We start from the raw sequence: 24979 nt of genomic DNA on the forward strand, positions 1-24979 counted from the left end.
AGATTCTCGGGCCATCCCCCCAGACCTTACTGAATCAGCAAGTCTCAGGGCGGGGCTCAGTGATCTGCGTTTTTTACAAGCTCTCCAGGGGGATTCTGAGGCTCTGATCCAAACTCTGCCCTGTCTTACAAGGCTCACCCTGACTTCCCATTACCCTTCCTGTTGATGAGGGAACAGAGGGCAAGCTGAGGACAAGGCAGAAACTGACACCCCGCAACCCCCCCTCCCCGCCACGGGGTGTCTGTGACATTCCTCAGGCACAGCCGGCTGCCCTAAAGGACAAAGAAACAGTTAACCTATAGAGACCACACCCCTGCAAGACTTGATTCTCCCTCAGTTTACAAATGTCTTGGCAGTTTACAGGAACAAAGCATTTCTATCACTAACCTAGCTTCCGGAAGGGAATGTAGATACAATTAAATGTCCTTATAATCTGCAGCCTCCAGGAAGTTCCCAACCATCTTAACGTTAACGCCTTGCTAGAGGGAAAAACAGTCTTAACTGGACAATGGCAAGGCCTCCAGTGTCCTGTGAGTCTTCTTTAACATATGAAAGTACTCTCTTGCAACCTCCCTTTTTCCTTACCTCCCCCAACCCCATAGTATATAATCAGCCACCCCTAACAACCTGGGGCAGCCCCTCTTTCTGCCCACGGGTCCTGTCCCCACGCTTTCATAAACCACCATTTTGCACCAAAGACGCCTCAAGAATTCTTTCTTGGTCATCGGCTCCGGACTGCACCCCACTGAACCTCACCTGTATCCCACAACCTCATCACTGTCACTCCCTGCAACACCCACCGCTGCAGCCCAAGCCCCAGCTGGTCTCCCACCGGCCAAGCCGACCTGGCATCCAGCTCTGGTAGTGTCCAGCCTGCTTCAGTCCTGCTCAACACCTTTGCAACTAAGTCCACGCGCCCGAGGACAACGGCTCCCGAACCCACGGGCAAAATAAGGCAGCTTTTAACAATTACGAAAGCCCCAGGCCCTCATGGGTCCTCCGAGTACGAACCTCAAACCTCGCAGGCTCGCCCGGCTCTGTGCCCCAGCACCGGGCCCCAGGCTCGCCAGAGTCAGCAACGCACGCCGAGCAGCCGCAGGTGCTGGGCTCGACGGGGCGGCCGGGGGCGAGCGGGCCCTACCTCCGGCACCTGCAGGCAGCGGATGAGAGCGTGCAGAACCACGGAGGGCTCCGTGGTGGCCTTCTCCGTGATGATCACCGAGGCCAGCGTCTTCCGCATGTCCGGACCTGCCCCGGCAGCGTCCGTCTTTGCTGACCCGCTGTCCATGATGTTGAGAAGGTTCGTGACTTGTTGGAAAGTACCTGAGACAAGGTGGCACAGGTGTGGTGCTGAGAGGGCTCCCGTGCCCAGCTCCACCTGCCCCATGACTGAGCCGGGCCTCCCTGTCCACCGTGCAGAGGGAGAAACTGAGACCGAGGCTGGGACCCGCCCCCAAACAGCTGGCGGCCAGGATGGGGGGGGGGCGGGGGGAGCAGGAATGCAGGGGTGGGGCTGACTTCCTTACCCCTGTCGTCTGGTTCCAGAGGTTCCAGGTCCTCCGCTTCCTCTGACGGGTCCTCCTTTGAGTCTACGGCTGCTTCTGTCATCTCTGCCTCAGTTCCTCTAAGACCGAATTTGTAACATAGCTGGTGTGCCAACACACCCTGAGATGACCCCAGTGAGTCACGCCCTGTACAACCCTCTCCCCTTGAGTGTGGGCGGAACCGTGACTTGGTTAGCCCCATGTTCTAAGCAGTGGACCGTGGCACGGGTGACGGGAAGCCATTCCCGTGGTCACAGGATCTCAGACAAAACCCTAGCTCAGCGGACTAGAGAGGGAGTCTCTCGCCAGGCTTGACATGGAGTTTACATGTCACAGTGTGACACAAACTGCCTGTGGAAGGGGCCACCTGGCAAGAAACTGAGGGCCTCAGTCCTACAACCACAAGGAACTGGATTCTGCCCACAACTGCATAAGCTTGGAAGAGAACCGAGCTCCAGAAAGGACGTGGTCCCATCAACACCTTGAATGCAGCCTGTGAGGCCCTCCCCACCCTGAATCCTCAGCCACGGAAGCTGTGTGATCATAGATGGGTGTTGTTTTAAGCCACTAAGTCGATGTCATTTGTTATATCGCAGTAGCTGACTAATACATTTTGTTAAGAAGGGCCCTTCCGCTCTCTTCTCTTGACACTGAAAACTAATGATTAATGAGAAACCCACCTCAGCTGCCCTCATGGCTCCTCTCAGGGGCTCTTGCAACATGAGCAGCTTCTTAAGGCTTGGCAAACAACACGGACGTCAAAATGGAGGCCTGAACACTCCCAGATCCGTCCTGTGCTCATGCCCTCCTGAGAATCCTTTAAAGAGCTACTCTGGGACCTAAATACTGACCTTTCCTCGGAGTCCTCTCCTGGATGGAACAAAAATACACCGCAAGAAAAAGCCCCGTTCTTTGCCTAATACACATCAATGGTAATGTGGACAATAGCAGGAGGGTTTGTCGAAGAAGAAGAACAGTTGGCTTCTCAGTCGTAATGTGGGTGACGAACGGGTCCCCTGACTGGGTGGGACGGTTTCATTAGAATCATCACCGTTAGGTCGCAGACCCTTGGAACTTTGAGATCTAACTGCCTTCCTGAGTCTTTATCGAGTGAGGGCTTTGAGGAGCGCACAGGGCCCTGACATTAAAAGGTCACATTATGTTGTCACTAAACGTTTCTGTTACCCATGTGTGTGGTGAAGTATGGTGGCCTGTTTGGGAAAGGGGCCTGGTGGCAGTGGGCACGATTTGCTACCAAGTCCCCTGGGGATGCACCGTCAGTTTGCAAGCTCCACGGGAGCTTCCTGGGTGAAACTTGAGACTGGCCCCTTGCACTCAGAGGGCAGGGAGAGACCCAAGAAAGGTTGGTAGGTGGCAGTTTTAATCAGCAAGAGAACTTACATGCCACGATTCTCCTGGGCAGCAACAAGGCCGGCGGCCTCAACACCATAACAGCACCTCAAGGCTGTGTCCTTGGAGCAGCCTCTGGGAGTGGGAAAGGCAAGCAGAACCCTCATTCCAAGGACGGGAGAGGGATGGGGAGCCTCCAATTTCCCAGGCCCAGCTCACGGGTCAACTGGCAGTCACGTCTTCTCAGTGACCTCTTCCAACTTGTGGTCATGGGACCTCAGGAAGGGAAGATGTGGTCAGGGCAGCTGGGGTGGGGTGGGCAACAGAGGGGTCCTGGTAAGAGGACTGGACAAATTACAAGGCGGGGAAAGGGGTTCCCCCTGGCAGAATACTCAGGAGATGAAGCACCTGAAGGACAGGTGAGAGGTCAGGAACTCTGTTTCCCTGAACCAAAAGTGGGGCCCAAGGATTTCCCTGTCAGTTGTAGCTGTGAGACAGGCCAGATCAAGAGTCTGAGCAATGAGCTAATGGCCTTTGGAAACCTTTCTATGCATCACAGGGTGACAGAACCAGACTCAGAGCCACCTAGGTCCAAGACTGCTTAGTTAAAATTCCCCCTCAAAGGTTGCCCACTGTCCCGAGAGGAAGTTCCTCAGCCTCTGCTTGGACACCTCTGATACCAGGGTGTTCATGACCCTTCCTAGCCCATTTCTACTTCACTGAAGCTGGATGCTTGGAAAACAAGCTGCCCTGGCATAGTGCCAAACTCTTCTTCCCCCTAAAATTCCTGCATTGTTCCTCCCCCTGCCTTTTGGTGACATATTGACCAATATGGAACAGGCACAAGAAGACAGTTATCACCTGCCCCTCTTTCATAGCTACCTCTGCCCTACCTCCTCCCACTCCCCTCAGGCGGCCTGCTCTTCTCCTTCAGAGATCACTCGGTGACATGGTTGCCATTCCATTCCACGGACCCTACCTACCTGCCTGTTGTGTGCAGCTGGCATAGCTGTCCGTGTAGAAGGGATATAGAGGTGGCTAGGACACCTGTGTCCTCTGACAGTCTGAAGACCCAGCACATGAGAGATTGTGGATTTAGAGCTAGCACAGAATGTATCAGTTAGCTATTGCTGCGTAACAAACCACCTAAACGCTTAACGACTGAAATCAACCCTTTATTATTATTATTCATACATTTACGGGTCAGCTGGGTGGTCCTGTTGATCTGGGCCATTTCCAGCCATGGAGTCCCTCATACATGTGCAGTCAGCTGGTGGGCTGGGCAAAGGCTGGCTGGTCTCGGATGGCCTCCCACAGGCTGGTGGTTCTGCCAGCTGGCTAGCTATTGGCTGAAGCAGCTGGGGTGCTTGGGACCCACGTCTGTCCCGCGGCAGGGCTAGCCCAGGCTGTTCTCACAGCCCACGTCTGTCCCGCGGCAGGGCTAGCCCGGGCTGTTCTCACAGCAGGTAGGCGGGCTTCCAAGAGAGTGAGCAGGAACATGAAGGCCTCCTGGGGCCTCGACTTGGAACTGCCACCCGCCCGCTCTGCCACATGCTACTAGCCAAACGCAGGTCACAGGCCAGCCAGGTCTCGAGAGAGTGGGGAAATAGACCCCTCCTCTCAATGGGAAGAGCTGCAAAGCCACCTCATGAAGGGCGTGGCTCTCAGGAGGGCTGGAGAAAGGGGCCATTTTTTTGGTTGCATACAAAATGAGTGTGTAAGCCATGGAAAAAGTGAGATGCCCCAGAGAAGACACTGAGATGATGGGATCAAGGAGAAAGAAGTGGGTTCGGCTTGGTTTTCTGAAATAAAAATACTTTTCAGGTCAGGGTTTTTTTTTTCTTCAGATTAGGACAATAATATTTGACTCCAATACAATCCATTCACGAAGTCAGTCACTCTTATGTGCTGTCACTCTACGAGCTTCCCCCCTTCTACGGGAACTACCTTGAGAATAAGAAAAAATGGAATTGTAGAAACCTGTGGGCTTAAACACATGAAAGTGCCAAGGCAGGAAGTAGAAAAAATGGACAAAATGTATATGTAGTGGACACATTTGGGAGTATCTCCCCAGCTCACTAGGCTCCCTCTTCCCTGACCAGATATGGCTCCCCACAGCCATGTTTTCCCTGTGCAATCCCTCCCTCAACGTTCCTGATTGGATGACCAGGAGTGGACACCTGATCTGGACCAATCAGATTCTTCCCTCTGGGTAAGAAAGAATCTGGTCGGTCTTCCACGGTCCTGTGGGATCTTGGGGACTGAGGAGCAGACAAGGCCAAGAAGAGAAGGAAGAGTAGGGCAGGCACCCAGAGTGTGCGGGGACAGGGCCAGGCAAGAGAGGCCCCTCTTGGCACCATTGAGGCCCTCCATGAACTCCACGTCCTTAGGAAGTCTCCCTCCTTACAAAAAGACCCCCTTTTTGCTTAGGATATCCCAACAAGAGGACATAGGGTCCAGAAAAATAAAAGTGTGAAGGAGCACAAGCTAGTGGAGGCCAGAGCAGCTCAGGTCCAGAGAGTGGGGGCGGCAGGGAGCCGGGGCAGTGAAGCCGGGAGCTGGTCCCTGGACGGACCAAGAAGGGCTTTGAAGGATGGTGGACATAGTCCGTGAGTCCCTGCAGGGCTCAAAGATGTGGGGAGGGATCTGGAGTGAACAAAAAGCAGCCAAGGGACGGACTAAATGGGGTTGGGGTCAGGAGAAACTAGCTATCCACGTGACCCCAGCTCCAGTCTGAAGCCTACACATTAAAAACTTTTACATGTAACATAAAGCACAAAGCAACAAACACACAAAGTGTGAGCAAAATTAAAGGCACGAAACAAGTGGAGAAAATACAGCACAGGTCAGAAGGATATTCTCATTAATGCAGTAAATTCTGAACAATCCTCACGGTAATAAACCCCCTAGGAAGACAGGCAAGAATATTCTCCAAAAAAGAGACACAAATGCCTCATGAGCTTAAAAAAAAAAAAATCAACCTTTGAAGTAATAACAGTAATAAAGGCACATTTAAAACAAGACCCCAGGGCGCCTGGGTGGCTCAGTCGGTTGAGTGTCCAGCTCTTGGTTTGGCTCAGGTCATGATCTCAGGGTCATGAGATCAAGGCCTGGATTGGGCTCCTTGCTCTGTGCTCAGTGGGGAGTCTGAGAGTCTCTCCCTTCCTCTCTTTCTGCCCCTCCTTCAGCTGGCCCTCTCTTTCTCCCTCTTTCTCTCTCTAAAATAAATAAATCTCAAAAAAAAAATTTAAAACAAGATCCCACTGTTCATCTACCAACGGATACTTTCCTTCGAGATATTACTTTACACCAAAGAGGGTGCAGGAAACGGGCTCTCCCCACACACGGACAGCACGTCTCGGCGTGCAGTTTGGGAATAACTCAAGCCATCTGCCCAGCGTAGCAATGCTGCGGTGCCCCACCCAGATCCCTGTGTCTTTCCGTGTTAGTGCCCAAGGGCCCCCCTCCAACGCCACACCTCAGTTTCTCTCCCGAGGGCTCTTTCTGGCTTGTAGGGTCCCCTTGCCTGCCCTTGTGGCCGACTGGAAGCGAAGGGAAATTAACACGACCTGGGGGCAGCCGGTCACGGACAGGGCTAGTGCGCAGAGAGTCAGGACTTTGCAACTCACTAGGGTGGGATAAGTCTGGCGTCTTACATTGGCCCCCAGCGTCAACAGAGGGATTCAGCTCCAGCCGCCCACAGGAGCGCAGCTTCTTGGAGGCCCTCACTCCCGGTCCCACTCCCATGTCAGGATTTCCTTCACTTACCAAATAAGCTACTTGCCCTGGAATCCTTGCCTCAAGGGAACCCAGGCTCAGAGAACCATCGAGTTGATGGACACGGTCATGAGGATGCGCAAAGACCTAGCCACTGGGCTATTCGAGGAGGGCTCTTTTACAGAAGAAAATAGAAGTGAATCCCCCCAGAAGTCTTGGTTAAATAAATCCTGCCATATCCATGCAATAATTACTTCTTGGCCACTAAAAATGAATTAAATATTATAGAAAAGTGTGGGGAGGGCATTCCCAGTAGAGTGAAGTGGAAAAGAGTGTTAGAAAGTGCTAGATATATTTGGTGTAGCTGCAGTATTTTATAAGTATATGCATTTGCCAAAATAGTAACTGGTCATTTCTGAGGAAGATGATTACCAGATTTTTATTTTCTTGTGTGCGTATGTGTGCACCTCTATATTTTCCTAATTTCTGTCGTAATCATATATTATTTTTGCAATCAGCACATGTAGCTAACCCAGAAATGCAACAACAATGAAGAGAAGAATGCCTGAGAAATATAATTTACATGAATTTATTAATGCTCTCAGTTGTGGAAAACATCCGAGAAAATACATTTGTGAGACACTCTACTTTGGGTTTTTCTCAAATGAGATCCATTTGCCACAAGCCATGATTAAGCCATGATTATCCTCTTGAACACCTCACTCATCAATTTTACACATCATTCTTTTCCTTAAAGTCAGAAATCAGACACCGTTCTCAAAAGTTCCCATGTCCCTCCTTTATTTCAAGTACAAGGCACCAGGCCCCGGGAATAAACAAACGTCTCCTTCTTCAGATGCACAAAGTGACATCAGTGAAGCAGGAGCATAAGTTAGGACCTGCTGTCACTGGTGAAGGAACTACAGAAGCCAGACGATGATGTTAGAACCGTCCTCCCAGGTGGCAGGGTGGGGGCGGGGGGACCTCTGAAACCTGTGCCTCCCCAAACAGGCCTCACTTCTAAGTAAGAAAAGTAATGCAAAGTGCAGGAGACACCTGTCCGACCCTCTTGGCCATTCATTGGAAGGATGACATGGGTGGTCCCGATCAAAGAGACTAGAGGAGGCAGAAACCATTCAGGTGTCTCTACCTGTAGGCGTGACTAGCAATTAGATTGTTTTTATTTTTTAAAAACACTCAGGGGTATCTCACTCAGGGCTAAGTATTTCTTTAATAAGCAAAACATGAACTTAACGTTGCCTCTGGTTGCAACTTTGGGTCATCTCATTTCCCAGCTACTTCTCACTGTGCCTTGGATTTGTGAGATTTCTTGACCCGTCCTTTCTTCCCAAAGCACTTCCGGCAGCCCAAGACGCAACACTTGTAAGCGATGAAGACAGCCCCCAGCACAACGGCCAGGAGGAAGCCGATCACATCCAAAGAGTGGTACTGGTACCAGGTGAGATCATGGGCTGCGGGGCGCAGGTGCGGAGCCCCCTTGTGCCTCATCACGAACTCCACCCAGAACACAGCCAGGTCCAGGGGCTCGATGGGGCGGTCCTTGTGCAGGCTGGAGAGGCGCATAATGTTCTCCTTATAGCTAAACACAGAGACAGTTATGTGAGTGTCTGGAATGCTGGCCTCCGTGAAGCATCCTCCCTTTAGGCTTGCTATGGTTGGGAAGGCTAACCTTGGTAGAGCAAATGTGTTTCCACTACAGACAGAAAACACACACACACACACACACACACACACACACACACACACTAAATGGTCTTTATCCCTGAAATTAAAAATAAAATGTAGAAAGGAAACTAGAAGCCACAATTATAATATTAAATTATTTGAAACTTGCTTCCTATTTTCTTCTCTTTTTCTTGGTATTTTTGTAGGAAATTAGATACTTTTTTACAAGAAAAGAAATAAAAGAAAAGGGCGTGTCAGAATCAATGAGCGGTTTTCCTTTCACGGTTTTAAACGATCACATCTAGCCAAATCAACAGCGATTTGTAAGTGTCACGTGCAAGGTGGTGGCACTTCACACTGGGGACACATCACACCAGCCAAGTGCTCACGTTAGCACGAGGCGGTGTCTGTGCAGCCTCTTCAACTAAACAGATTTTTGTTGATTTTGGACAGTGCGGACAGCTGAATCGGAACATCCAACTCCAAACTGGGTTAGATGCTTCGCCCCTTAGTGTGGATGCACTAGAAGAAGAGGAGGAGAAAGAGGGGGAAAGAAAGGAAAAAGAGGAGAAAGCCCAGAGGAAGACACTCTTATTCAGGAGCAATTATGATAACTGCCGTCTTTAAACAGGCCTGTCATTACATCTGGGTACATTATGATCCTGTGATAATAATATTTGGCCATAAGTCTTGCTAAACATCTTCCTTTTATAGAAATCTTCTCTGAAACAAGATAGATTTTCTAGAACTTTCATTCGTCCATCCACCATTTATTGAGCACCTGTTATGGCCTGGTTGCATCATCTGATGTTCAAAATTTTTCCATTTGTCTTTAGGTCCCAGCTTGGCGTGTTGGGAACGTGGGGATTCACAATTACGCAGAGATGACTCCCGAGCAAATAGATGAAGTTTGCTGACTGATGAAGTTTTTTAAAAATAAGCGAACTTCACCCAGTCATTTTTAGGTTCCGCGTAGTTGTCTGTACCACTCAACAAAAGATCAGAACTGCACCACTAACGCGAACCTCAGGAATGAGTTTGGTCCGCACATGGAGAGAAGTCAGGTTTTCACTGCGTTTGACGTGGGCACAGCACGGCCTGATGCCGACAAGCTGGGCACCATACACAGGAGCGCCCCGTTTCTCCATTTTTCCTTGCCCAGGCTCCCCGTGTCACCCTGTGGCGTGTCTCCTCCCATCCGAACACACTCCAGTCTTTGCACATCTGTCCCTCTGATCAACGTCTCTTTCAAAATGAAGCAACCACGGGTCAAGACTTCTGACGCTCTCACAGACACACACACAAGCACAGGCATTCACACATGCACGCACACACACGTGCACACACACTATTAATTGTGGGACGAAGTCCAGCCCTGGCCATCGCTTCTTCCCGTAAGGTTTTGGCCAGCCTGTTACTAGGGAACCTGACAGCAATACGATGAATTTCCTGCAGAGATCATTTGATCTGCTAGCTTTTGCCTCTTGAGTTGTTTTCAGAGCCACATTTGAACAGACTTACCTTTGCTTTTATTATAAGCCTCTGTCTGGGTATCACCTGACCCCACCCCATTTACAAATGCCCATGAACAACATTTCTCACAAGCTTCAGAGCTGGGGAGGGCTGTACTTCTAAGCTCCTGGTTTATTTTTATCTTATGGACACTATGCTTGTTATAATGGAATATTTCTTTCTTTCTCTGCAGGAACTTACAGATCAGATGTCTACTTGGTGACGATGGTTTTTAATAAATTGAAGTTCTAATCCTACCGAGGGAAATAATACTTAAAATCATTTCAATGATAAGTTCCATAGGAATTAAAGCATCCTTTTATAAAATGAGTAATAATAATCCCCAAATCAGCTTACTTATAAATTGGGTTTTATGTATTTGTTTTCACATTTGAATATTTGTTGTGAAAGAGATGGCCAAAATACAGGCAGTATTCCTCTGTACCTTTCCTCTTACCTTTTGTCATTGATGACAGTCTTTAGGGCATTTGCTAAATCTTCAGAAGTCATTTCCAGGACGTTCAAGGTCACTCCAGCCCCCCGGGTCTCCATGCGCTTCGCATTGTCCATCTGATCACCAAACAAGGGCAGCATCACCATTGGAACGCCGTTGCAAATCCCCTCGTATATGCCGTGGGAGCCAGAATGTGTGATAAAGGCACGAGTCTTCGGGTGACCTGAGAAGCAAAGCAGGGAGGGATGGCAGTGGTCAAGTCACCGAGTTTCACAGTCTGACCCCGTCTCGGTTCTGAAAGCGCTCTAAGGACCCCGTGCCACCCACATGGGGCTCCTGCAGAAGTCTGCAGAGGACAATGTGGGTTGAGATGCCCCACGGGATAAAAAGCAATGTGGAATACTTTGGCCATAATATTTTCCAGCTAAACAATCCGTTACAACAGCCCTGCGCAAGCCACTTTCTTAATTTCACTAGGGTCTGACCTACACACCAAATCCCGCCCACATACCAAGCAGATCGTTCTGGGGCAGCCACTTGACAAGTCTTGTGTTCTTCGCAAGATTTGGTGGTGGAGTGCCAGTGTACCGCCACAGGACCTTGCAGAGACAAGAACGCCGTTTAAAGAACACAGTAATTCAAAAACATCTGCCATAGTAGCCGGAACGTGGAGTCGTCTGAACGAACATAACTCGCCGAGGGTGGGAGGAGTAGCAGCTGGGAAGGCTTTGGGGACTGGTAACATTCTGTGTATTTGTGCAAATTCATCAAGCTGTACATTTATGGTTTTTGCACTTTTCTGCACTTCAAGGGGAAGTTTACTTAATAAGGTGAATGGATATAGAATTATAGAAGCAGAAATACAAGAAATGAATCCAGTGTCCTGACCAGCAGCTTTTTGTGGAAATACTCCTATGTAATACGAAGAAACACTATAAAGTACATTATCCTGTTTATTTTATCTTTAAAATAAATTCTCCTTGGGGTGCCTGGCTGGCTCAGTCAGGGGAGCATGCAACGCTCGATCTTGGGGTTGCAAGTTCGAGCCTCTGGTTGGATACAGAGATCACTTAAAAAAAAAAATCTTTACAAATAAATGAGTTAATAAAATAAAATAAATTCTCCTGGTACACTTTTGAGTTTCTTAGAGAAAATGAGACCCCAAGTGAAGTAGACGACGGTTTAACAGAGTAGTTGAGAGTGACATGGCAAAAAAAGAACTTCGGATTAATAATTGCGAAGTGGCAGGGAAACCCAAACCGAAAGTCCAACTAATAGGATTAACATCATACTAGAAGTCTGGGGTTCTAACCCTTGGGAAGATAGAATGGTATGGAATCTTCTTACCGTCTGAGGTATTTTGCCCAAAGCATCAGCAATTTCCATAGCTTTCTTCTCAGGAATCTCTGAGACCATGGAGCCCAAGGAGAAAACCACAATTCCATGTTCTCCGGAAGCATTAACGTAGGCTTCAAATTCCTAGGACAAGAAATTTCCAGTTAATTTTTTTCTCACCGTCTTTGGTAACAGCATACATTCAGGTGTGAATCAGATCTCTTCAGCTTAAGAATGTAATTAAAGAGATGTGTGTGTGTGTGTGTGTGTGTGTGTGTGTGTGTGTGTTAGAGATACAAAACATTAGTGCATGTTACAGCCTTTCTTCCCCCCTTACTCCCTCCCAAAGGAGGAAGGCTTCTCACTCCTCCGCTCATCCAGTTGTCTCCTGGGTTCTTCTTTGAGATGCAGAATCCAGGTAGTATGCTAATTTTCCAAAGGAAAAGCAATCAGAGGTGAGACCAGATCCACTTCCCAGGGGCTTCAAGCAGCTGGAAGGGTCTCCCGAGAAAGCAGCCTTTCTTTCTTCTTCTTTTTTTTTTTTAATTTTTTTAATTTAAATTCAATTAGCCAAGTTATAATCCATCATTAGTTTTGATATAAAGTTCAACGGTTCATTAGTTGAGTGTAACACCCAGGGCTCGTATCTCATGCCGTCTGTAATGCCCATCACTCACTGCCATATTCTTAACTCTGAGATCCTTTAGATTTCCCAAGATTTTTCCACATCTATTTTCCTCTTACAGATTGCTCTTGCTTTTTATTACAGTCAGATTTCCCCCAAATAACCATTTGGGTTTTTTTTTATGTTCAGTTTGCCACTGTATAGTACATCATTAGTTTTTGTTTGTTTTTTTTTTAAAGATTTTATTTATTTATTTGACAGAGACAGCCAGCGAGAGAGGGAACACAAGCAGGGGGAGTGGGAGAGGAAGAAGCAGGCTCCTAGCGGAGGAGCCTGATGTGGGGCTCGATCCCAGAACGCTGGGATCATGCCATGGGCCGAAGGCAGACACTTTACAACTGCGCCACCCAGGTGCCCCATACATCATTAGTTTTTGATGCAGTGTACAACGGTTCATTAGTTATGTGTAACACCCAGCGCTCATCACAACATGTACCCTCCTTAATTCCCATCACCCTGTTACCCTCTCCCCACCCCTCCTCCCCTCTGAAACCCTCGGTTTGTTTCCTGGGGTCCACAGTCTCTCATGATTCATCTCCCTCTCTGATTTCTCCCCCTTCAGATTTCCCTCCCTTCCCCTATGGTCCTCCATGCTATTGTTCATGTGGAGAAAGGGGAACCCTCTTACACTGTTGGTGGGAATGCAAGCTGGTACAGCCACTCTGGAAAACAGCATGGAGGTCCCTCAAGATGTTAACAATAGAGCTACCCTATGACCCAGCAAGCGCATTACTAGGTATTTACCCCAAAGACACAGATGTAGTGAAAAGAAGGGGCACAGGCACCCTAATGTTCATGGCAGCAATGTCCACAATAGCCAAACTGTGGAAGGAGCCAAGATGCCCTTCAACAGATGAATGGATAAAGAAGATATGGTCCATATAGACAACAGAAAGCAGGCTTTCAGGAAGGGGACTAAAGGAGAGAGTGGAAGGCAGTGCAGGAGGAAGGGGGAAAGGTGAAGGAGCATCACAGAGAAGGGAGAGAGTCATTCAGCAGATCGGTGAAGGGAGACCTTGGCGGAGAGGAAAGCTGTCCAAGGAGGATTTCGGAAAGCTTTCTGTAGACTCTAAAACTCCTGCACTGCCCCTTTAAGAAAATCTATAGTAAAGATGTGTATTATTTTCCAAGGCTTCTGGAATATTCCCTTTATCAACATAAAGAATGAATGGAGCCAACACAGAAAGCTGCAAATAGTGTTGAGGATGAGGCTCATGGTTAAGGAAAAACCTCAAATAGCCAAGACAGCCTGTAACAACTCCTGCTTCCCCACAGCCTACACCAGGGTCTTGCATATGGCAGCCAATACACTGGGGTGATTCGGGATCATATTCATGTCAACTCAGTGCTGAAACTTAGCCAGTCAACCTGGCAATTTCCCGCCTTTCCTGGAGAAGAGCTTTCTGAAGAGTGTAAGTCAGCGTTCCTGCCTTAGCAAGAACAGACAGAAAGATATCTGAATCTTTCTTTGAGGGCTTCATAACGTACTGTAAAAATCGAAATATTCCTCCCTAGGTATGAGAGATACAAAATGGGACAGAAAACCTCACCAAGGGTGCAGGAGGATCTGAGCCCCTTCTGCAGAGTTCAGAGAGGGCCAAGGGCATGTGAGCAAACCCTGAGTACCGAAGTCACCCGTGAGAAGGATACACAAGCAGTGAGTCTCAACCCACCCAGCACATGACCCCCACCGAGTGTTCCTGTCGCATTCCAGAAGCTGATCCCTTCTAGCAATATATCCATCCCCATCATCCCAGGAAGATTGCAACTATAAGGCCGCTCTGATGCCTCCAACCAAGACCACCGATGGGCATTACAGCCTTGGGTACATAAGGACAAAACTCAAGACAAAGCAATGGGACTTGTTTCTGAAGAAACTTCTGGGCCAGATGACCCAAGGAATAAGGAATGAACTGTGAGTGGTTCTCTGGTCAATAATGAACCTTACAACTACTAGAAAATGGACAATCCGTGGTTCCCTTGGATGAAGCAGGGGGATGGGATCTTCAGAAGTGTCTGCATGTATAAGGGTAAGAGACAGTGATGGCTGGACCCCCCACTAGTAAGCCCAGATCACAGATTATGACCTATGAAGCCTCTATCCCTAAAGTAATAAGGAATAGACTTTATAAGATGGATGTCAGACAAAAGCTCTGAGAGGAAGCAACAAAAAGATGATCCAACCAAAAGAATAGCAGCATTAGCTACGGTGGGGAAACAGAGGAACCTGGAGTCAAGAGTGGTGGCTGTGTCCCCAGGAAGAGGGGGAGGGAGCCTCCAGACGCAACCCTCAGCAATAATCTCAGCCCAGCCTGATCTGTCCCCAACCTTCAAAGCCAACTCCAAGGTACTGTGGTCTTCAGGAAACATAGACATATGCCCTCGGGCATACACACATGCACACACAGGCACACACCTGCATGCACACATGTGTGGGGGCACACGCACACACAGAGTGGCAATTCACATAGAGGAAACAGAGGAGGTACGAGTGTGGCAATTTCCCCCCAACTGTAGGTTATTCATGTTTTAACGAACTCCCCTAGAGTCTCCCAAATGGTTTTATATGTTTCCCAAGAATGCCAAGGACATTAATGAGACTGTGTGATGTGCTGGGGTTTGCCCAGAACTGAGGGGTTTCTTGAAATATGGGACTTTCCATCCTCTTCAAACCAGAACGCTGGCCACCCTGGGTGTGACATGGAGAGGACTTCCCACAGGGCTAAGCACATGTGATTTTAAGAGACTTCTTTCAGGTTTGGTTCAGAGCATGACCAATAAAGCCTGAACACTGCCCAGCCCTCCTCAGGGGTGAGCCCCCAGCCTGGTCCTCCCCCACCAGCTCTCTCTGAGGCTTCTGGCTCCTAGTGACTGTGTCTCAGCCCTCTCCATTGGGCTCATCTGAAAGGTCAGGGAGGCCAACATCGTCCTCCCCACCACCACACTGCATTTCTGGTCTATGATAAAAACATCCTAAGGACGGTTTTCCTGAAGTCCTTCCTCCCCAGGATTACACCATATCCTTCTTTCCTTGCAAAGACAGCTCATCTCCAAGTACGTTTTGAGCTCTTTCTTCTGAGTGAAGGTAAACAGCTTACCTCACTTTCTAGGACCTTCCCTCCTTCATGAAACCCACTCCTACTTTAACCGTATCTACAAAGGGCCATGTCTGATTTCCCCTCCTTGTACACTCTCCCACACCCACTCGGCACCCAGCAGGGTGTGATTATCATAAAATGGAACCCACAGGTCCATAAACACCCAAAGGTACAAAGGTACATAGCAAGACTAAAGTTTAAATGTCACGGAAGTTCATCTACAGATCACAGAAAGGCAAACTGCAGAGATTGTGTTGTCTCGGCCAACGCCTCTTCTGAGCCAGCCCCTCCCAGAATTCAACAGTGGTGAGGTCCACACCCTACTTGGCAAAACTTCCCCAAACCTGGCCCTGACTTCACAGATTCTAGAGTGGCCAAAGAGTGAAGCGATGGCGTAACGAAAATAACCTTCAATTCCCCGACCTCTTATTCCTTCCAAAAAGGACGAGGCCCCCTCTGAAGTGAAAGCACCAACCCACTTGAAGCCTTTAACACAGGTCCTAACTTTGGCAGAGTTCAGTATTTTGAGTTCCAGGCTTTTATCAGATTTTCTCTTCCCGAATGTCACCTGTTTGTCAAAATCCTTGGTAAGCACTTAGCACGTTGGAAAACTGTTGCTTTATCACTACACATTCAGAGCCAGGGACAAAGCCCGCCAGGTTCCCTGCTCACCAGTCTTTCTTGTCCACGCCATCATCAAGTCTCTGTTCTCACTGACCTTCAGTTTGGCTGTTTCCCTGAGACCCAACATGTCTGGATGGACATCATCTCTGAATCCCCACATGTCTCACCCTGAGTAGGGAAGGACATCTTAGAATCCTTGAGCTTCATTCCTTTGCTCTCAATTCTGTCCTACTCTCTTTTACCTGCCAGGCACCCCAGACATGCCCAACACAAGGTGTGCCTCTCATATGAACTCTCTTTATCCGCTAAAGATTGTATCTCTATTCTTGAAGTTCAGGACTTGGACCAAGAGCACTGGGACAGGGACGATCTCCACTAGAGTAATGGAAGTGTAGAAAAAAATTCTTTAATTAACCAAGGGGGAAAAAGAAAAAAAATACTGAATTGCCAGACAAGCAAAAATCAGGAAAAGGGAAAATGACCAGGTAAAATAAAAATAAACTGGTAAAGTTAGAATCAAATCTAGCAATTGTTAAATTAAGTGCAAACAGGCAAAAGTCTCCTGACCGGGTTAAGAATATCAGCTCCACGTTGTTTAAAAAGGAAGAAAAAAAAAAAAAAGGTTGAAGACAAATGGGTACCAAAGAGGCACTAGGGAAAGGTAAACAAGATAATACGGGAATGGTAACATTAATATCAAAAAAGTGGAATTTCGAATTAAAAATATTAAGTAAGACAGAGAGGGCTGCTGTTTGGTATGATTTACAAAGACATCCTCACACCAAGGCTTGCTTGCCCCAAACCAGGTAGCAACCAATACATAGTCGTCACAACTCAGCACTTAGACAAATTTCAGGCAAAGAAAATATATCGATAAATGATGCCAAAACTATGATATTGAAAAAGACAGTAGATAAAGTTCTATAGCCCCTCCTAGTAAACATCCTAAAGTAAAGAAGGAAACCATTTAAATAAATAAAGACTATTTGCCAAAAAACAAAGGCAAATGTGATACAAACCAATGAAATGAAAATCAATCTTCATTACAATCAGGAGCAAGACGAGAATCCTTGCAAATGTCAAAATCATTCAATCGTTTTTAAAGATTCTAGTGAATTCGATAAGACCAATACCTGGCATGGAATTCAGAACAGAAGAAACCATCTTTTCTTTATTGATGAAAGTCTGCATGCTGGGTTTTTTTTTTTTAATGATGAAATCAATATTTTGATTAGGCTGAAATTTGATGTGGGCTGAATAGTGAATAGATAACCAGCTACAGACGGAAACGGAAAAACTATCACATTCACAGGAGTGAGCAAAAAAAAAAAAGTGTAAAATACTTAAAAACTGAACAAGAAAGGAACAGAATAAATAGGAAGAAAACTACAAAGTACTTGACCTTTGGTAAGGTAATATTTGAAGTAACAACAAGATGAGCAAGGCCCTGGAACATAAACTTCAGTGTCCTTCCTAGGGAACAAGATTACACGGTTAACAGAATAACCTGTGGCACGTAAATACCATGAAACATGGCGCAGTTAAAAAAAATAGATATCAGATGTCGAACCGAAACGATATTCATGACATATTCATAGGTGAGCCATGGGGATATGTTACTACCTTTTTTGTAAAACAAGCAACAAAAACTTCGATACAAGCACACATGTCTGTCTTTGTGTATGCTGTAAGAGAGTGGTCCAGTTTCATTCTTCTGCATGTGGCTGTCCAATTTTCCCAATTTCTTTAATTTCTTGAAGAGACTGTCTTTTTTTTCCATCGGATATTCTTCCCTGCTTTGTCGAAGATTAGTTGACCAGAGAGTTGAGGGCCCATTTCTGGACTCTCTATTCTGTTCCATTGGTCTATGTGTCTGTGTTTGTGCCAGTACCATGCTGTCTTGATGATCCTAGCTTTGTAATATGGCTAACAGACACATGAAAAAATGCTCCACAGAGCTTGCCATCAGGGAAATACAAATCAAAACCACAATGAGATACCACCTCGCAACAGTTAGAATGGCTAAAATTAACAAGGCAAGAAACAACAAATGTTGGCAAGGATGTGGAGAGGGGAATCCTCTTACACTGTTGGTGGGAATGCAAGCTGGTACAGCCACTCTGGAAAACAGTACGGAGGTTCCTCAAGATGTTAAAAATAGAGCTACCCTATGATTCAGCAATTGCACTACCAGGTATTTATCCCAAAGATAGAGATGTAGTGAAAAGAAGGGGCACCTGCACCCCAATGTTCATAGTAGCAATGTCCCCAGTAGCCAAACTGTGGAAGGAGCTGAGATACCTTTCAACAGATGAATGGATAAAGAAGATGTGGTCCAAGATGCTGATATTTACCAGACACCAATCACGTGCAGACCCAGGTGTTAAGAGTGCAGTAACGGGCAGCAGTGGTCCCTGCCCCCACATATATGGAAGAGACGATCAATAAACAAGTATCTAAATGAGATGATCACAGTACTTGATGTGCTATGAAGGAAAGAGCACAGGATCCTATCTTAGAGAGAAGAACTCCCTGAAGAAGTGACTTTACAGCTGACCTGAAAAGTAAGAAGACAGCCACCTCACAAATTCAGCCACAGCAGCCCAGGACAGAACATCAGCTTCAAGGGTCCTGAACTGGGAAAGATCTTGGAATGTCCCGAGAATAGAAAGAAGGCCAGTGTAACTGAGGATACCCACGCAGATTTATAAGCAAGCCCTTCTATTCCGAGTGGAATTTCTATTATGCATGCACATCTCCAAAGTTTTACATTTCAAAGTAAAGGCGAAACATAATTGTTTTCATTTGGATCCTATATAATGATGCCAAAAATATTCCTCTTTAATTCCAGTTTAACTTAGACATACTGACTAGCTCTCTTTTCTTTGATCTATGATGTGACCACTGGTTTGGGACTATTTCACCTTTTCCTACATATGAAAGAGAATTATTACTGGTTTTCTATAACGTGAGGTTTTCTCATTTTGCTTTCCAAAAAATCAACACGATCTCCTTCTTTCTTAACCAGACCACCCCATCAGACATATACTTCTCCAACAGGCCACGGGGCATCAGAATCTTATTGGTGGGAGATCTGAGGGGGTCACCAGCTCTCTTTTCACATGATGGGGGGGGAATCAGAGCCCCACAGAGGGGACCTGGTCATGCGGCAATGGGGTGGAGACAACCACACAGCCCTGGATTTCTCACGTGGTGTTTTTTCTGCCATCCGAAGTTTCTCCTTGCCGTGACAATGACATGATCATTTAAAATGTGAATCACGTTGGAGTCACTCTGGGAATAAGATTCAGTGCTCTCGAGGGTGATGACAGTCCCTTAGTAGGAGCCAGACTCAGCACCTGCAAAGTGCCTGGGCTACCAGAGGATCCTCAACCAATACTTGGAAAATAAATGAATGAATGCCCACGGAAATGTCACCTCCTTGGAGAACCCTTCCCAACAGCAATTCTCCTGTTATTCTCTATTACCTCCATTGAGATCTGGAAGAGAATATGAATGCTCCTTTTTTGCATACCTCACATTCTGTATGGGAAAAAATTAACTTATAAGCATTGCAGAGAATGAAACTCAGGACCTTTCTGCCCAATGCCAGAATCTGATTGTCTGATATTTACTTACTAGAAGCGAAGGGACCGCAGGAGCCAGCTTCCTATCAGAATATCCACTGGATCTTTAACCAGAAACATAAAGGCAACTTTTGCCATCAGGACCCATAAATGTCAAAGAATTATTTCAACAGTCTTGACTCTTGTGTGTCTGACCCAACCAAGGGCAAGGTGCATGCTGCAGATTTGTGGTCTCGGCAAGGATCCCGACACTCATTGTTCTGTGCTTATGGCCATTAATGTTTGTCACATCTTACTGATTACTGTTCACTGGAGCACACACAAGAAAATGCCCAAAGTATACTTTCCTAAAGTATCCTATACAAAGAAATAACCCAGAAGAGGATGCCTAAGACAGATATTAATTACAACCCAGAGCCGGGAGATCTATAAGGTAGAAACTAATGAAAGAGGGCATCTGAGACTATGCCAGCATGCTCACTCGGTGTATATCGGGGCCAAGTGCTTCCATCCAAAGTACTTGCAAGGATACAGACTTATAAAGGTCCCCCTCAAATACACACCTGGGACAGTGGTTTTTTGCTGACACAGTTGATCCCACCAACAAAAACCATGTTGGGCATGATGGGCCTGGCGTAATCCTTGACAAAGTCACTTCTGAGAAGCCAGACAGAGCCGGAGCCCAAAAGGTCCTGGACAGTCACATCCTTCTGAAGGATTTCTGAGGCAAGTGGTCCGTACGGCAAATAAACCACATTGCACAGAAAGTTCTCTGACAAGAAAATGAGCATGTTCTTCACCCGCTGTAAGAAGGTCATGTGATCAGAGTTAAGGGAGAGAGGCCTGGGCACATAGGATGGTGGGTTGGGGCACTGGGTACCTTGAGAATCTAGGCCACACGGCAGCGCATTCAAGAAGAACACGGCAGGCAGAGCCAGGTACAGGGCCACGATGGGGCCACAAGGGAGGAAAGGGTCTGTCAACACGGCATCGAAGCTGCTTTCCACCAGGGAGGCCATGAGCTCCTTGTTGTGCAGTAAGTGGGAGCAGGCAGACAAAATCAGGGCAGAGTCCTCCTTGACTCTCTTGTACGTTTTGACCACACGCTGCAGCAAAGAGTCATTCTCAAAAACACCGTGCCCAAGTCTGATAAAAGTGGCTTCCACGTCCTCCCTTCGGAATGGCACAGGGTACCTCTTCAAGCTGTAAAATGCTGCTTCTTTGATGTGCACGGAGGCCTCAGGAGCTAGGACCACTATGTCATGTCCCCTCTGGTGCAGCTGCCGGACGACCCCGAGCATGCTCAGCCAGTGGCTGCCATCCACTGGCACCAACAACAGCTTCCCGCCGTGGGACACAGTGGGGCTCAGAGCGCACAGCAGCAGGCCCAGGACAAGCGGACGTGGACCTCGGGACCCTGCTGCCATGGTTCTCCCGCCTTTGCTTCCAAGACTCTCTCCTGCCACAAGTTTGCCCTCTCCTACTTCCCTGTCGCAAGAACCAATCTATACTCAAAGTTAATGGTTGATTGTATCACATGATTAGTAGCCGGAAGTTCACCTTTAGAGCTAACGACGGCAGAGCTTTACTAGGTTTCTTTTCTTTTTTTAAATATTTTTATTATTTATTTATTTACTCTTAAGTTTTTATTTTAATTCCGGTTAGTTAACATACAGTGTCGTATTAGTTTCAGGTGTACAATACGGTGATTCAACACTTCCATGCATCACCCCGCGCCCATCCCAACAAGCGTACTAGCTTTCTTAACAGGCAACAACAGTTTCACTGGCTGGAATTCTTTACCAACCACTCCAATCACATTCTTGAGGGGCTAGAGAAGGGAAAGCAGCTCCAGCACCTTTGAATGCTTTAAATGAGTAGTTCCATGGACCCCGAGAGGAGAAAAAGGCTATGTGGTGACAAATTAGACTTCCTTTTCAGGAATGAACTAGAAAGCAGAATATGACTTTTAGAAAGAGAAGAACATGACACTGCAAGCCTGCTTTTGGCCCATAGCAGTGTTGCGGGACGTCTTCCCCACAGGTCTCTCAGGGTCTTGCCCAACCCTTCATCGTTTTGATTCATTCACCCAACAAAATACTTATTAAGTCCTACACGGCTCTACAGGGCCTGGGGGTGCCAGCAGAGACCACCACAGAGGAGTCTCCCGCCTCCCCCAAACTCAGGCTCCATCAGAAGAGACAGACTGACAATGTAAGCAGATAAACAGACGCGTCAGAGGCTGTGAAGCACACCCAGGAGGAGAGGAATGCCGCTGGCTAGTGAATGGCGGGAAGGGAAGCCCCCTCGGGCCCACGTGCACAGAAGGCCTTTCTCAGGACAGACGTGCGTTTGCTCAGACAGGCAGCAGCGAGAGCAAACACTGAGAAATTCTGATGACGCAGCTGACGCAAAGGGGAAAGGTGAACAAAACCAATAAGAACATATACTTACGGAGTATGTACTAGGTACCAAGTATGGTGCTAAGCACTTTACAACACATCTTATGTAATCCCCTAAAATTATCCCTTAAAGGCAGATACCATTAGTCCCATTTTACGGAGGAAGACATTGAGGCTCAGACAGATGATACGACCCGCCAGCGTCCTGCATTTACTAAGTGACAGAGCTGAGATGCAGGCCTTGAGTGTCAGAGCATGGAGACCCTGCTCTTAACCACAACTCCCCATGGCCTCTAGCACTATCCAGATCTTATGTCTGGGTTTGACATTTATAGCCAACTAGGAGCCAGAAGTAAAGCTGGGATCCCCACAGTCACTACCCAATCGAAATAAATGGGGAGAAGGCACATGTGCTCACACATGCCTAGCTGGTATCCCAAACTATCAAGAAGAGGGTCAGGGAGCAAGGATGGTAGTCACAAACACAAATGCCCCTCCTGAAGAAAAGGCAAACCTGAGTGCAGACAGAACTGATCATCTTGCCCTTTCCTTTGGGGATCTGTTGCTGTACTCTACAATCCCAGGATGGGAGCACAGATCCTAATATCTTGACTGCAGTCATCACTGGCCACCCATAAGCAGGGCCCTGAGAGGAAGGTCATGGAGAAACTGCTAACTTGAAAGTTTTGATGTCCTGTGGGGCATATCCACAGGGCCCCCCTTCATTCTGGTACTTAGAACAGGTACTTAGAGTCTCTTTTCCTTGTCCCACTCTCCTTCCTCCACAGACCTCCAGTCTGTGTAGTATATATGGGCGTACGCATTTGCACATGGTCAGACACTCATGCACTGTGAAGCTCCCCAACCCCCCCCCCCAGCACTTTCTGTTCTCCTGGGCTAAGATTCTGGGTGGGTAGAAAAGAGGTAGCAATGCTTCAGCCCATTGGTGTGCCCCTATCTGCAATTCTGAAATTCATAGTCCAGTTTAAACATTAAGGGCAATAATTCTTCTGAACTCTCAATGTCATAAGAGTTCATCTGTAAATTACCCGGAGCAAAAGGGCTGTAAACACACTCGGTCACCATTGTAATGATTTTATGACTTTCCTGCATCACGCAGAGCCTCAGGACTTTTTGAGGCCTCTGTGTGGCTGGACGGTTTGGGGACACAACTCTGCCCTTACAAGCAGGGTTTCAGCTTCGGAATCACTCACCCGGGCGCCAGTCCATGGGTTTGCAGACAGTAAGCACTCAGTAAATGTTTTTGTACAGATGTGACTCTTCCCTTCTCCTTTGCTCTAGGCCCCGTTTCCAAGCAAGCTACTGCTGAATTCACTGTCTCCGAGACTCGGCTGACATAGTCCTGTTTCAGGGCCTCAGACCCCCAGGACCTCCAACGCCCATCTCCCCTTTCTGAGTCCCAGCATCAGCTGCCTCTTGCACGGCCCCACTCACCACCATCCCTGAAACCTTGGTCAACAGCTTCCTAGGACCCAGAATAAAATTTAGACTCCAGCCTTGCCCTCAAAATTCCCTGGAATGGACCTTCAGCCCACCTGTCCAAGCTCATTCCTCCTTTCCAGCCCTCTCACCTGACCCTTCCCCCTCTGCCCCGTTCCTTCCACTCATTCTGGATCACTTGACCATCCCCAAACAGGCTTTTCCCACATGGCTTTGTTCACACTAGACTCTACTCCCAACCCACTTCCTACTACTGTTTATTGCATGATTATAAAGCACCAGCTCCAGGATTGTACTCAGCCCAAGGTGACATGAAGTTTGTCCTGGTGACAGAGAGTTCCTCATTGGATCTACTACCCTTTATGATGAAATATTACAGAGTTCACTGGTTAATCATTTTCTTCTTAGAACTAAGTGACCTTTATTGGTATTGCCTTGCCATTTATCAAAGCAAAAAATACAATGTCAGAAAATAAGAGAAAGTAGAGAGAGGTCAGATGTCCAAAAATGCCAAAAAGAAAGTCATGGTCGTGTTATAGCAGTTTTAGTGGAAATAATTACTACACCAAGGTTGACCAATTGTAAGCATGGCCAGCAAGTTTTAATCCTTTTGATACACTAGACCAGGGGTTTTCAAACCAGGGCACCCAAGAATTTTTTAGGGGGATTTTGCAAAGTCAAAATTTCCGTAATGATATTTGGCTTTTTCACTCACATGATCTCTTAAGGGTACAGTGGAGTTTCTCAGTGGCCACATCACCATGACATAGCAATACATTGACTGCAGAAGCAGACAGAAAAATCCCGTTCTCCTCTTTTAAACCAGAGAGACAAGAAAAATGTAGAATGATGTCACTGTTCACTAATTTTTTTACTTTGAAAAAGTTACTTTGGGACGTTTGGGCAGCTCAGTCAGTTAAGCATAGGACTCTTGATTTTGGCTGGGGTCATGATGTCAAGATCCTGAGATCGAGCCCCATGTAGGCTCTGCTCTGAGAGCGGAGTCAGCTTGGGATTCTTTCCCTCTTCCTCTGCCCTGCCTCCACCCTTGTGCATGCGCGTGCGCTCACCTGCGCTCTCTAAAATAAATAAATCTTTTTTTTTTTTAAGATTTTATTTATTTATTCGACAGAGATAGAGACAGCCAGCGAGAGAGGGAACACAAGCAGGGGGAGTGGGAGAGGAAGAAGCAGGCTCCTAGCGGAGGAGCCTGATGTGGGGCTCGATCCCAGAACGCCGGGATCACGCCCTGAGCCGAAGGAAGACGCTTAACCGCTGTGCCACCCAGGCACCCCTAAAATAAATAAATCTTTTTAAAAGAAGTTATTTTCCCACAAAAATATGCTTTATGTTAGCATGCAATGGTTTCATTGCTATTAAATTGACGAACGATTTTTCCCCATTGCTTTAATTTCTAATGGAGTAAGTATGGACAGATATAACCTACATTAAAAAAGCAAAAGGGTTCTGGAGACAAAAAACCGGAGAACTGCTGTTTTGGACAAATGATGTGGCTGTCCTTGA

At 47.2% G+C, this 24979-nt stretch overlaps 2 protein-coding genes across 5 annotated transcripts in view; both read right to left on the reverse strand.

Moving 5' to 3' along the window:
• Positions 1-1608, reverse strand: part of MROH2A (maestro heat like repeat family member 2A) — a 44034-nt gene extending 42426 nt beyond the window's left edge. The window contains exons 1-2 of the mRNA XM_040636364.1: positions 1527-1608; positions 1142-1323 (exon numbers count right to left, since the gene is read on the reverse strand). Coding sequence (XP_040492298.1) covers positions 1142-1323; positions 1527-1608 — 264 coding nt within the window. The remainder of the gene's footprint in view (positions 1-1141; positions 1324-1526) is intronic.
• A 5522-nt stretch (positions 1609-7130) lies between these two features.
• Positions 7131-24979, reverse strand: part of LOC103662655 (UDP-glucuronosyltransferase 1-6-like) — a 75489-nt gene continuing 57640 nt past the window's right edge. For 3 of the 4 annotated variants that reach the window (XM_040638765.1, XM_008690308.2, XM_008690307.2), the window contains exons 2-5: positions 11611-11742; positions 10775-10862; positions 10267-10486; positions 7131-8211 (exon numbers count right to left, since the gene is read on the reverse strand). In XM_040638765.1, the coding sequence (XP_040494699.1) occupies positions 7914-8211; positions 10267-10486; positions 10775-10862; positions 11611-11742 (738 nt within the window). In that variant the 3' untranslated portion in view covers positions 7131-7913. Of the gene's footprint in view, positions 8212-10266; positions 10487-10774; positions 10863-11610; positions 11743-20155; positions 21020-24979 lie in introns of those variants that run through there. The other variant, XM_008690306.2, reaches the window with a different exon arrangement.

This window comes from Ursus maritimus, unplaced genomic scaffold (genome assembly GCF_017311325.1).
Source record: "Ursus maritimus isolate PB19 unplaced genomic scaffold, ASM1731132v1 scaffold_1, whole genome shotgun sequence".
Taxonomy (NCBI): Eukaryota; Metazoa; Chordata; class Mammalia; order Carnivora; family Ursidae; genus Ursus; species Ursus maritimus.